At 45.5% G+C, this 14,410-nt stretch overlaps 1 protein-coding gene across 4 annotated transcripts in view; it reads right to left on the bottom strand.

Moving 5' to 3' along the window:
- PRKN (parkin RBR E3 ubiquitin protein ligase) overlaps positions 1-14,410 on the bottom strand; it is a 1,294,051-nt gene that overhangs the window by 190,187 nt on the left and 1,089,454 nt on the right. For all 4 annotated transcript variants that reach the window (XM_032407521.1, XM_032407520.1, XM_032407518.1 and 1 more), the window contains exon 8: positions 7,886-7,947. In XM_032407521.1, coding sequence (XP_032263412.1) covers positions 7,886-7,947 — 62 coding nt within the window. The remainder of the gene's footprint in view (positions 1-7,885; positions 7,948-14,410) is intronic.

The following is a 14,410-nucleotide window of genomic DNA, read 5'->3' as shown; positions in this document are numbered from 1 at the left end:
CATTTCTTGTATTTCATCATATTATAGTGAAAATGCATTCCATTAGTACGACCTATCTAGGTAAAAATCTCAACTAATCGCTATGGTTTATATTTTATTTATTTGAGGAGTAAATTATTCAGTATTTATGTGTATGCTCATGGATTCTCCTAAGAATGGAAAATATTCATTTTAAAGTATAGAGTTTAGAAGTTTCCATAAGCTGCTATTTTAGGAATCTGAATAATGAATCATGGGCGAGTATAATCAAAGAGAGGTTGTATTTTTGGTGGTCTATAGGTAGGTAGAAGAGTTGAGTTGGGTGGAATATTGCTCTATAATGAAGCAAGGGTCTCAGGTTCAAGTCCCACACGGGCCAGCTAGCTTCCCCTTTCTTGCTGGCCATTGACTGCATGCTAAAGACTCGTGGTCACTCGAGGGGTCAGGCTGGGAAGGACCTGCACCTGGCTATCTTGCACCACTGGAAAACCACCCAAAAGACCTGTGTGGGAAGACACGGACCTCTTTGTTGTGATACTGGATTTGCATGCTTCCCTAAGAAAAGCAAGCAACAAGGAACCTACGTTTTAAAAGCTGCAGGAAATCTGGAGTACAGGAATACTAGGTAAATCGAAAATCTGAGAAAACTGGCAAATGTTCTGTCAAAATGAGTCACAGCTTGTCAGCAATCCAGGCGCTCCATGGCAGCTTTTCAAATCCTCTGAGCTGGGAAGGAAGGCTGTTTTTGTTCCGCCGTGGAATTTTCCAGAGCGTCCTTTTGGGGGCACTCAGGTACAGCTACAAAACGACCCCCATACAGGCTGGGGCCTGTCTTGCTTTCCCCTCCCTAAATTCTGGCTTCTCTGAAGTCATAGCCACAAGCATCCAGAGGCTTCCCTCCGTGGGTCCTCTCTCTGAATCCCGCGTGGAAGAGAGAAAACCCCATCAGAAATACCGTTCGCTGAACTACTCCTCTGTGCCAAGCCACTGTGCCAACACTTAGCCTGTGCAGTGCATTCTCTGTCTACTCTGGGGACTAAAAGATGAGGCCACTGAGTCACACGGAAGTTCAGTCCTTTGCTGGCCTTCACACAGGCAGGACACCCCCAATCCCGGATGGAAAATCAGGACTGTGGCTCTGAAGACCACCCTTTCCCAATACCAAGCTGCGCCCACTTTCTCTTTTTTCCTTTTTATTAAAAAAAATTTTTTTTTCAGCTCATTATTCCTCAGTCGTCTTTTAGAAAATAATGAAAATCAGTTTATTATAGAATTTCCTCTTTGGATAAAAAAAAATCTCCAATAACTTCATAGAGAAACACGTTTATCATGAATCCATTTCTCCTTGCTCTGCAGAGGATGTCCTATTTTCTATATGTATTAGAATTAAAAAAAACCCACAATGCTTGTTAAATTCTCAGTAACCTTAATCTTATTTTTCCTCATTTGCAGGTAGTTAGCCCCCAGGGGAGTTGGTGACAGCCTCTGTGGGCGTGCCTGCCACATTGCTGTTTGTAGTCTCTGTTCTGTTGCTAATAATGTTTTCTTTATCCCTGGACATCTGTCATCGACTGATGGAGTAAATTGGCTAGAGAAAGGTCTGGCCCTTGTTCACTGCATAGAAAAAACAATCATTAGGATGGCTGAAATCAGATGTAAGGAGAAAACAGATCAAACACCACCTGCAATATAATTGGAGCAATAGACTATACCCTGGATTGCAACTTAGGAGGTTTTCTTCTTTTTTTTAATTTTTTTAAATTTATTTTATTTTTTCAAAGTAATCTCTATGCCCAACGTGAGGCTCAAACTCATGACCCCCAGATCAAGAGTCAAGCGTGCCCCACTGCCTGAGCCAGCCTGGTGCCCTGAAGTTTTTGCTCTTTCAGATGTTCCTGATGACATGATGTCAAAAAGTATTTCAATATCCAGTGGTTGTGGAATCTTCCGGAAAGGAGGTCAAAACCAATTGGCTGCTTCGTCCCTTGTCTTTTCTGTGGCCATGGCAGTGCCCCCAGGAGGGCAAGGCTATGAAGGTGGGCTCCCTCGAACTGTTTTCCTCACAGGAGTGACTCCAGAGACTTCTGGAGGTTTTGCAACAGGACCACTAAGCACATGCTGTTGATAGGGCAGTCAGCATAGGGCAGGGGGGCCCGTGGATACGTGTTATTTATCCTTTACTACAGTCCCTGAGAAGTGGTTTTGATCAGTACTTCTGATGGCCTCCGAACTCAAGCGCCTCACCTTCAGAGGAAGGGGATTTTTCTCTGACTTCCTCGAGAAGCACCGTGGTGCTCATCATCTCCCCTCCCCCTCCCTGTCTCTTCCTAGGCTTTCATTTCCTCAAACACATTTCCAAATGTTGGGGCTCCTTAGAGTTCACATGGTTCCTTGTCTTTTATCTCCATTTGGCAATTGCCATGGATTTAAAATACCATCTGCCCAGGGTGCCTGGCTGGCTCAGTTGGAAGAGCTTGTGATTCTTAATCTCAGGGTCATGAGTTCAAGCCCCACATTGGGTGTAGAAATTACTTAAATAAATAAACTTAAAAAAAATAGAATACCGCCCACATGCCAGAGACCCCACATTTATCTCTCCATCTCTGACCCCTGACCTCCATCTCCTCTGAATTCCAAAACACACATCCAAATCCCAACTTGCCTCCTTCTCAATGTTTCAGGCCTATCACATCTGTTCAGAGTTGAGCCCCGGATTCCTCACCTCCATCCTCACCTTCCTACCATCTTACACACCTCGGTAAGATAAAACTGTAGGACTCCTTCATGTCCCTGACCCACAGTTAATCAATCCCTGAGACCTTTCATCCGACCTCTGAATATTCACTTCTTTCTCTTTCCTCTGCCAACTGTCTTGATCCAGACCCTGTCCATATTGGACCAAGACTGACATTCTTGAAATGGAATTTGGTTAATGCCCGCCCCCTCCTTAAACTTTCAAGAATTTTCCATTGAAAATAGAATTAAATACAAATCTTGACCATGGCCTACATGGTGTGGATGGTCTTCATCTTTCATCACTGTCCCTCTTGCTCATTATCTTCCGGCCACATTGCTTTTATTTAGTGGCCTGAACAGGACAATCTCTTCACCTCTTGGGTGGGGGGGTCACTGAACATACACTTCCCTCTGTTTTGAATGTTCTTCTATCCCATACTGAGATCCCAGCTCAGTGAACAGTGGTGCCTTTTCAACCTTTATGGTTCATGGTTCCTTAGCTCCTTATCTAAATTAGGTTAAATCTCAATCACTGTTTTCTTCTTAGCATTTACCATGATTTGTTCTTGTGATTTCCTTGTTTACCATTGTATCTAACACTAGCACAGTAATAGTACAAAAAAGGTATTCACAAAATGTTTGTTGAATAAATGAATTTTGTTTCCTTAAAATTGATTGAATCTGGGGTGGGGGAAGCTGGTAGAAGTGCAGGTACTTTGGAAACGCAGTTCTTCTGAAGGCTCTCACAGCCCTAGGGACTGATGCCAGTTATCACTCCTGGTGGGTTGTTCTTTTTCTTTTAAGGCTCATCTTGAACTTTGGAGTCGCTTATGACCTACTATGTGATAACATCTTTGCCAAGTAGTTTGGACTTGGGGGCATGAAAGGTGCTTTATGAATGTGAATTATAAACACAAGTCACGGGGCCAAGAAGCTAACGTAAATGGGTTATATGTTAAATTCCAAGGAGTTTTAATTGTATTTTTATTTTAGGAAGGTAAATTATTTATAGTGTGTAATGATTTATTTTTAATCTAGATCTCAAAAATCAAGTGCCTATTAGGGACCGATGAAAATGGAAAGGAATCACATATGAAGAAATTAGATGACCGATAAGCAACTCCACCATCCAGCAGTGGATTCAGTAATTAACCAGTATCTGCGTTCATCTTACCAGTTCACTTTTAGGTGCACATCACACTTACTTCATTGCCTACCTTGTTGCTACTAGTTCAATCTAGTGATTGAGTATAAATAATGTAAATAGTATTTAAATCAGAAACATTTTAGTGTAGCACTTACTATTTGCAAGTCACTTTGCAATCCTATTTATTTCCAAAAATTCTAAGAGATGGCTGACCATTTCTCTTCCTTTTCTACAAATGGAAAAGCCACATTAGTGAGGGACTGAAATGATGTGTCCAAGGGCACTTGTAACACATATTAATATAAAATTTCATTTTGTCAAGTGATAAAAGTTGCCTCCAGCATCCAGAGAGAGCCTGAATGTTTCATCAGCTCCCGGAGAGGGAGCGGCCGCCCTACTCCAACCCGCAGGAGCAGTGGGGCTGGACTGTTCGGCTTTCTCTCCAGAGCCTCAGCACCATCTGCCCCGAGGCCACCAGTTTCTGTCATGTATCATCAGGATAGAAATGTCCCAGACTGACACATCCAATTTATATCAGTCCCCAAAGCAGTCCCTGGCTCCCCTGTCATTCTCCAGTCTGACCCCACCCCCACACGCAGCTCTGTGCACCCCTTTGCCCTTTTTGTCCTTGAGCTTTCCTGACTCCCGCCCCTGTGACTTCAAACCACTCCCAGGGTCCTTCTCCCGTTCTTCCCTCCCTGAAACTGGCTCCTGCCCTGGGACACCACTTCCTCGGATACTCCCTCACATGTTTTCTGCACACTTTGTACTACCAAGCATTGCTCCACAATGCTCCAAGTCGAACAGTTCTCTTCTCTCCTGAAACCAATCCTCCAGCCTTGAATTTCGAACCATCAGGCTCCACTGGGTGCTCTTTCTCCATCAGCAGGCAGCTCCGGAGCCCCACCTCCCTCTCCCCAATCTCCCCCCCAGCACTCTCTCCCTGCTCCCTCCTGACCACATTTCTTGAAGCTTCAGTTTGTGACTCAACAGAACTCTCTCCAAGTTGGCTCTGGTGGTAATTCTGGAGGGTCTCAATGTCCACATGGGCCACACTTCCGACACCCTGGCTTCCCGAGTCCGTGACCTCAACTTCTGCAGTCAACTTTTCCTCTATCCTAACTCGGCCATCAGCACTCCCAGCCCTCCCCTGGCCCCACCATTGCCAGTCCCTGTAAGCCTCCACAATCTCAATGTCAAGGATCCCATTCTTCAGCCAACAACTGCTTTTCCAGCTAAACCTTGCTAGTCCTTAAATTCCCAAAACTCTTTGGACCCACTGGGACCTGGAACCAACCGACCAACTACCTTTCCCACCCAGTCTCTTCTCATCCCACCTCTCCGCTCTCCTGGCTGAAAACCAAACTCCGGGTTGAACCCAGCTCTCTGTTTTCTGCACCTGTGCCTGTACAGTTGAACGTGACAGAAAGACACCAGGCTCATGGATCTCGCTCCAAGCTCATTCCTTTCCCGAGTTTATTACTCCCTATCCTCCTAAATGACGATTTCACTCTCCTTTCATCTCCCTGGAAGGCTCTGCCCCCATGTGTGCTCTCAGCTGCCAACTGTCCCTCCCATTTCACCGAGAAAAGAGGGACAGCAGTAGCAACCACCCTGCATATTCAGCCGTCCCCACTGCCCCAGGCTGAGCCGTCCCTACTCGTGTCTCAGGTGGAGCCGCTACTCAGCGGCTGTGAGCCAGGACGTTGTTCCCGACGGTCTCTCCTCTCCCCTGCATCACCAACCCCTTACTCTTCTACAGACTCACTCCCATTGGCCCATCAACATGCCTCAGCTTTTCCTGTAAAAAAAGAAAAGGATCTTGATTCCACAGTCCCCCACCCCAGCTGCCTCATTCTTGGCTTTCCTTTACAGCTGAATTCCTTAAAAAAGAAGTCACCAGTATTTGCTCTCTCCCATTCCTCTTCCTTTTCTGGACATGAACCCAATTCAAGCAGGCTTTCAGCCCTGCCATCCCCTGGTCAAGGCCACCAAGGACCTCCAAGTTTTGAATTCCAATGTTCATTTCTCACCCGGCTCCTGCTTGGTCTCATGGAGCACAGATGATCAGCCTTCCTTCCTAGAAATGCTTCCTGCCTTTGGCTTCCAGTGCACACTCTCCTGGATTTCTTCCTACCTTACTCCAACCACACCTCGTATTTCATAATGCTTTTTACGTGAAATGAGCATTACAGAGGGTCATGTCAGAACTTCTGTACTCGCTTTATTCTCTATCTGGAAAGCTCCTTTTCCAGACGTCACCAGGATGCTTTCCTGCACTCCTTTCAGGTCCTCACTCACAAATCACCTGCTCAGTGAGGTTCTTCCTGACCACCTTATAGAAAATTCACCTCTTCCGCCTGTTACCACTACCCCCTTTTTGGTTTTATTTTTCTCCATGGCCATAATAACCACCTAGCATAATGTATATTGAACATGTATGTGTATGTGTATATAGCATAACGGTTTTCCACTGATGGGTATTCCTTTTTCACTCCTATATCCTGATAACCGAGAATGGCATATAGCACCTGAGGAGGTGCGCAGTGAGTATCTGCTGAATGAAAGGAAAGAAGGAAGGAAGGAAAAGTGTTTTTTTTTTTTTTTCAGGAAATAAAGATCAATATTGCTGTGCACCCTGTCCCCATGTTGCACAACTAATCAGAGTAATATTGATTTTGATTATGGCTCGATTAAATTTCTAGGAGAATGCAAAGTGGCCTGACTTGTATGCAAATCTAAGATGATTATAGTTGGCTTCTTTCCCTACTAATCACCAATGACTCTAACACAAATAGGGAAATAATTTGCAAATATTGGTACAAGTTAGAAGAGAAGGCTCCATTATCTGAGTGGAAATGTCAGGGCAACAATCTGTAATTCTTACTTTAAGAAATCTCTCAGGCTTTCACAGGAAAATGGCTGGGAGATGCATGTGTTTTCCTAAATAGGTATGTTTGAGGGAGTCAGTTATTAACTCTTACCTGCAATGGAGGGTAACTGATTTTGCTTATATTTGAATAAACACTTATGCCTGCTGAATTCTGGAATCGGCAGTATGAAAACACAAAGGAGACATTCTGAAATCTGTTAAATCAAGGAATTGGAAATAATTCTAGTTTTTTATCCTCCCCCAATTAGCTCCTTTCTGTTTTTAATCTAATATTGGACACAGGTGTCCAACTTTGCAATATACACATACCAAAGAAAAACACCCCCACCACAAACTCATCGACAAAACTCATCTCCCTTTGCACGTTCCCTGGTCAGACGTGACAAAGATGACCTTTGGGGGTAAAAACCAGTAAGAGAAGGTGAGGTAGGTCATGCCCCATGTTTGGTGTGAGTATTTCAAGAATAACTTGACATCAAGATTTCACATAATACTATGGAAGCTATAATTCTATACAAAGATTAAGAAATTTGTACGCAGGCAAAGTGCGCACGCACGTGTGTGTGTGTGTAATTCGGCACCCTGAATTATTTACTTAGCACATCCCTTTAAAATCTGACATGTCGCCGAGCACCACAGTACTGAAGTAATCTACTTTTAATGGGCCATCCTTTGTATGTATATACGTCACACATTTGTATCCGTAGAGAAAGCAGTTGCAGTGAGATACAGAGAAGGTGCACACCGTGCAAAGGTCTGGTGAGAGGGGCTGGCGCCCTCACCCGCAGACCTCACGTCAGGGCCGTCTGTGGTGCCTGGTCTCTTACCCATCATGCGTCCAGACACTAACTTGTTGGCTCTCCTGCCACCACGTTGTTCCTGCTTACCGCCAGCATCCTGAGATGAAATGCTCCGGCAGATAGCAGATGTACCAATTAACAACCTCTCAGGTCTGATGGATAGAAGAGGAAAAGAGCGTCCTCACACATATCTGCAGCATGGCTTTCTTCCCCGTTTTAGGGCGCCAAGGGTCAGGAGACACACTCTGCCTCCCTGGAGAGAGCCCAAACTGTCTCATTAGTGTCTATCTTTCGCGACACGCTGGCACTGCCTTTGAGAGGCCCACTCACCTGCTCTTCTCCAAGAATCCTGAAGTGATGGAGCTCTTTAATCAAGGAGTTGGGGCAGCCAGCTGTTGGAGAACAGAATGAATCACAAACGCGTTATTCCCATTCGGTGCGGTAATGGGTTCTTACATGCACGTATGACTAGCAGCGCCTGGTGTTGTTGGGGGGGACGCAGACCCCCACCTGCACAACACATTCTAAGCAACTACTCAAAGGCCACACCTTGGAGGGTGCTACGGCTGCCGTCCGGTCCCCCACTGTGACACTGGGAAGGAGCAGGTGAGCGCAGCCAAGCCTTTTCTCCCTCCTGATGGTGACCCGGCCTTTGTGGGGCTTTAGGCCACCATGTTATTTCTCCCTAGCACGTCACTTGTCCCTCATAGAGAGCCAGGATTCTGTGGGGCTGGAGTGGGAGAGTTGGTGAGTATAGGTTCACTGTGCTTATTTACCACATCCTGTTTCCTTGCTCTGGGGGGGAGGGTGCTGCACACAGGGAACTAAGAAGGAAGACGGGGCAGCTGGATATCGCATCTTCACGGGATTTGGTTGTAGTTTAGAACCTTGCCTGGTTCTTCCAGGAGGCCCTGTCAAGGCTAGAAGGAGCCTGTCTTTCGGTTTGGAAAGGGGTTCTTATGGAAAGGACCTGGGAAGAGAGCCAGGATAGTCGGGGTGCCCATGACCTTCCATTCTACCCGGTCGGTAAGAGCCTCTTTAGGCTTTCCCATTTTCTTTCTCCAGTTGTAAACAGAAATAAGTAAATAAATTATATGTATGCATGCCAGTCCATGCTTAGTCATCATTTAATTATGTTCTATCCCTGTCCTTTTAATTGAAAAATTGTACGTATTAGTTTGTAGTCATTTATAATATTAACTCTAGTAACAAAAATTGATATAAAAGCTCACTTCTTAGATACAATCTATGGATTACATAATCTGTTGAAGCTTCTACTAAGGAATTGGGTTGTACGCAAAATGCACCAAAGCAATCACTGTGCTGTCGTTCATGTTACTCAGCCTTGTGATGTAAGAATAAAGTACCGAGGACGAGGACGTCTGTCTGGGGAGGGCAGGCTGAGGAAGGAGGGAGGTGTCATCTTCACGGAGGTGAAGGAGTTATCCTTTGCAAGAGAGATTAGATTTGTGTTTTATTCTAGAAGGTAGGATTAAAACTAAGAGGCAAAAATGACATCAGTAGACTTTGGTTCAAAAGTAAGAAATTTCTAACTTAAAAATGGAATGAATACATTGCCTGATGAGCTACTAACTGTAGGTTTTCAGACACAGGCTAAATGACTATTTCTGCAGGATATTGTAGAGATGAATTTGACAGGGTCTATTCCAATTCAGAAATTCTGTGGTCATGTAAAATGCTGAAACACGGTTTTGCTGTTTGATGTTATATTTGACATTGTCTTTGATACTATAACATTTCAGACCTTGCAAGAGTGGTTTACAAATGCTTACCAAAGTAGTACAAAAGAGTTTTAAAAATATAAACAAAATCTAAACAGGCGATGTCACCATCTGATAGTAGACCAAGAAAATAAATGAAAATCCTTAGATGAATATTTTGGTGGAAAACACAGTATGTTAATTGCCTCCGGCACGTCCAATGCTATAAAGAAGGGAAGCTAGATCCTTGACATTAGAACCGTGTTTGTCCAACTGGATGCCACGGACATGTGGTCTGAAGGTTCTTTTTGAGACGTTCATATCAGAATTGCTATTCTGATAATTACCTAAACAGTTAGGAGAAGTCATGCTGGATCATTCGGTTGGCCACAATTCAACTAAGAACTATGGTGGAAGTTCAGCCTCATCTCGGTGCTAGAATTTTAGATCATCTTGGGAAGAAGAGGTTCTGTGAAACCCATAAGGAAAGAGCCAAGGCAGAATTCCAGGGGTGCATTTCCAATAAGCGGGGGGCCCGTAGACTGGCACCAAGTGTAGGAGGTTCACGTGGGAGAGGCACCATGGGTACAGCGACGTGGGCACGCACAGTTCAGGGGAAACTGGCCAGCCAGCCAGGGCCTTGGTTGCATCCCAGGCAACGATTTAGTTTCAGCAAAATGCCAACATCTGTGATATGAAATTCATAGAATTTAACTGGAATGCTTTTGGTTTTGTTCTTTTATTTATACTTAATTTACTGATTTTCATTTGGGCCTTCCAGTTGTATAAGCATAAAATGTTTACGTCTAAATTTATATCTAGACTATATATAGTCTAGATATATATTTATCTAGATTTAAGAGATATTATTAAATATTAAATCTAGATATTTATCTAGATTTAAGAGAGATTATATCTAGATTTAAGAAATATTATTTTGCGAAATAGTTTTATTCAACCTTATTAATTTTAGAGGATTTTTTAAAAATGTTGTCCTTCACATCCCTCAAATTTGAGAAAAACTGATTTGACTTACTTTAATGCCAGGTAAAATAAGAACCAGAATTTAAAATTAGCCTGTCTTCAGGATTTGTATTCTAACATTCTCCTAAGATGTAACTTCAAGGATTGATGTCAATGAGAGTTCCAATATAAACATCTTTCACAGAAGACTAGATAATTACCTGGCACACCTGGTAGGTGGAATAAAATATAATAAACAAGGACAGATATGGCATTAGTTAGAAGGGAAGACGTGTGAGGGGGTCAAGATATTTAAGAGACCACGGGAGGGGCACCTGTAACTGTGGTCGCCACAGGAACATCAGTGCGGGAAATGGACAGACACAAACTTTGTGTGAAGGCGAGTTTCAAAATCACAAAACTAGAAACACAAGACACACACGGAATTCAGTAGTGTGAGGAGGTGGGGTGGAGGCACCAGGAGGAAGAAAGAGCCTGGCATAGGAGGACTACATGGAGAGTGTTGTTAATGGTGGTGCTGCACTCTTGCTTTCTCCAAATTCCTCACACAGAGCCTACACGCGCATGGCAATGGGTCATCTTCTGGAGCCACGGTTGTCTACTTGGACCAGTCAAATCCTCATGGTGCCCAGCAACCTCTGCCCTCAGGTCCCCAAGGGGAGATCTTTTCTCAAAATGACAGAGAAAAGGCTCCTATTAAAATGTGCCCGTGGTGGCAAGCCTGGGTGGCGTACTCCGTTGAGTCTCCCACTCTTGGTTTCAGCTCAGGTCATGATGTCAATGTTGTGGGATTGAGCCCCGTGACGGGCTCCCTGCTCAGTGTGGAGTCCGCTTGAAATTCTCTCTCTCCCTCTCCCCCTGCCTCTCCTGCTCGTGTTCTCAGTCTGTCTCAAATAAATAAATAAGTATCTAATGTCTCCAGCCATTTGCACTTGCCGCTCCTTCTCTCCGGAGAGCTCTTGGCCCAGACATCTGCATGGAGGGCTCCTCCTTCAAGTCCTTTCTCAAATGTCACCTTCTCAGTGAGAGTGTTTGGGGCGGCCCTGCATGAAACTGCAGCCTGTTTTCACCCCCATGCCCTCCTCACACTATATTTTCTCCAGAGTGAAATCATCTTCAAATGTACCCTACACCTCATGTCCTTTATTTTCTGTCACCCGCTGCTGAGATGCGAAGGTGACAAGTGTAGGGATGGGTGGCTCTCTTGTCATCATGGTATCAGCCATGCCCACAGTGGATGAGTCCCCTGCCATGTGCTCACGGTCACCCAGCGGGGCAACGGTGGCACCTGGGAGGGGCTCCTGCTCTACCCTCCCCTTCTCTCCTCCCAGAGGCCTTTCTCCGACCTCCAGCCACGAAGGTGCTTTGCTTATTGCTTATTGGTGAAGTGGCCTTTTCTGACCTCTCACCTCTCATGCTCTCCGAGGACCCTGCACCTGCTTTTCCTTCTCCAGGTCCGGTCTAGCCAGTCACTGCTAGTGCAGCAAGCAGGGCTAGAAATCTAGCAGAAATCACGCCATCTACCTGACGCAGTGTCCCTGCTGAGTACGGTGCTGCTTTGGGGCCCTCTCCTGGCCAGGCTCCTGGCTATGGCTGGCCCTTCACTTTTCTTTGGCCAGCACCTCTCTCACCACCCTTGGGGACTCTTCAAACCATCACCGTCCTTCTTAATTAACCTCTAGCACAGTAAGAGCTCACCTGACACAGGTGTAAAGCTCTTGTGAATGTGGAGGTGAGGGCCCCAGCGCCCCACAAGGAAGGACCATGGCCGAGCTATCGCAGGACGGTGATAGAGCTGGGCCCTCAGCTGCAGACAGCTGCCTCATCTGAGGTCATGCATTCCAGGGACCCCAACCTGCTGCCCAGGACAGGGGGGGGACCGCCTAGCCACCATGGGCTGCATTTGCTCCCAGGCCCTGTCAGGCCTGAATGACAGTGTGACTCCTTACTCTGCCCAATCTGCCCTTCCCCCCTTTCCCAAGTGTCATCCCAATAAACACCAGTAGTCTACCCCCTGCCTTGGACTTGGCTTCCAGAGAATGCAGCTGGTAGCTTTCAAGTGCACCAATCCCGAATTTCACATCCCCTCCCAATCAGACCCCCCGTATCTATCCCTCTTTACTCCTCCAGACTAGAAGGGGAAAGGGCATCTCTTTCTTAAAACAGGGCTCACTCTTCATCCAACACACCCTGTCCCCACTCAGACCCTAGTAGGCCCAACTTACTACCCACTCACTCTCTTCATGCTCTGCCGCTCTGCGGCATGTTCACTTCAAACCAAGGAAGGATTCAAGTTTTCCCTTTAAATATTCAGCAAAAATCCGGCCTTGAGCATAGAGTTAGTACCTTCTCTTCCTTTCTCCTTTCCTCCAATTGTCTCTGAGGAAAAGCTTTCAGCCATCATCACCACTTGAAAATAGCAACTGGAGATAGGGATTCCAGAAGGGAAATACCAAAATTGGGGGTTTCATGCCTTATAAAAAAGTTCCTGCAGTCATGGCCTGGATGGAAGCTCTAGTTCCATGTTAACTAGCTGGCTTTGTGCTCCTGGATAAATCGGTTACTCCCACCGCCAAGTCCTTTTACCAAGAATAATCCCCATCTCTATCTCCAGCAGCAGTTTTGAATGTATGTGAAAGGAACACAGGATGACCAAAAGATTAGGAAGTGAATGTATTGCTAATGATTTTCACGGCGTTTCCATGTCCAATGATGGCTGCTCATACTTCTTGTAAAAATTTCCTGTATTTAAAAGGGAAGTGGCTACTTGAAACGATTGCTACGTGATCTACTGTCTAAAGAAATAAAGGTCAAGACTTCTTTTTTTGGCTCTGATGTGTGAACGAATTGGGAGTTATGACCCCCATCCTCACAGCAGGAAAATCTGGGCAAACTGAAAACCAGCAACTTTTCTTAGACCCATCAGGGAACTGATGTCACCCTGAAATCTTGAGAGGCAGCCAAATCCAGCTAGTGAGAGTTAGACCTGCCAATGTGGAGCGCAAGCCACTGGAACCACAAACCGGTGGGCACCTTCCGATGGCCATTTCAATGAACTACAGATTACCAGGCAGAGATTGTCGGAGGGGTCAAAAAACAGACAGAAAGAGACATGAAGGTTAGATGCTGAGCCATTTCCCTTATCAGAAGAAATTCCGTAATATGTTGGCTTTAGCGGGTGACTGACTAAGTAAAAATCCCAAGAGTCTCAGATGGTGGGTTTCGCAGTTGATGGGGTGGGGACCCTATCACTTTCTCTAGTCTTGGCAGATCAGAAGGTAAAAACCACAACTTGTTTTGGGAGGGCAAATGGGAAGCTCTAACTTGCTTGGAAAACATATTAGACAATGGTTTAGGGGGAGAAACACCGAATAGAAGAAGATGCACGATGCCAGGCATTTGAATCAGTCTTTGTCGTCTTTCCTTGAGAAAGAATTCCTGAGGAAATCAACTAAGTGGCAGTGTTGCATCCAGAACGATTTTGGATGTCACATAGAAGAAGTGTCATATTGCATGTGAAGACTGCAAATCTAGCTGGATTGAAAGAACAGACTAAATGGTCACACTCCTGTGAATGAAGAACGTGTCTAAAATCAAGAATGCGTGAGGTGTGGGCATGCATATCGGGATGCGGGGTCCTTCCTGGACTGTCTGGAGAAGAGTGACTGGTGTCCAGACAAGAGGTATCTCCCTGGTTGTCCCTGTCCTGTGATCCCCCTCTGCCACCTCCCCCATGGGCGGATTCTACAGTCTCTTTACCCCAAGTGCGGGGGTGGGGGAGTGGCACTCTCAGTCCCCGCCTGTCTCCCTCCTCCCACTCCCATGTCTCCGGCCCAGGAGGAAATGAGAAGTAACGACGAAGGAAGAACAGGAGAAGGAAATGAAGTGACTGTTCATCTCCCACTACTAGCTGTGCATTCTTGGGCCAAAGACACTGCATCAGCTCTAAAGCCTTCACTTCCTACTTGTAAAAACGGGAGTAGGAATATTTAACTTACGGGGTTGCTGTCAACAATGTGTGTGGGTATCTACGTGTTTGTATATATATCACCTAGTAGAGTTCCTTGTACGCGGTGGGCTTTTAGGGAATGGTAGATGCTATTTTGAGAGTCTCTGGAGAGGAGAGGCAGTGTGTCACACTGTGCTTGAG

This window comes from Phoca vitulina, unplaced genomic scaffold (assembly GCF_004348235.1).
Source record: "Phoca vitulina isolate PV1807 unplaced genomic scaffold, GSC_HSeal_1.0 scaffold9, whole genome shotgun sequence".
Lineage (NCBI taxonomy): Eukaryota > Metazoa > Chordata > Mammalia > Carnivora > Phocidae > Phoca > Phoca vitulina.
Note: the sequence above shows the minus strand (reverse complement) of the source record. Positions and strands in the feature narration are given on the sequence as shown.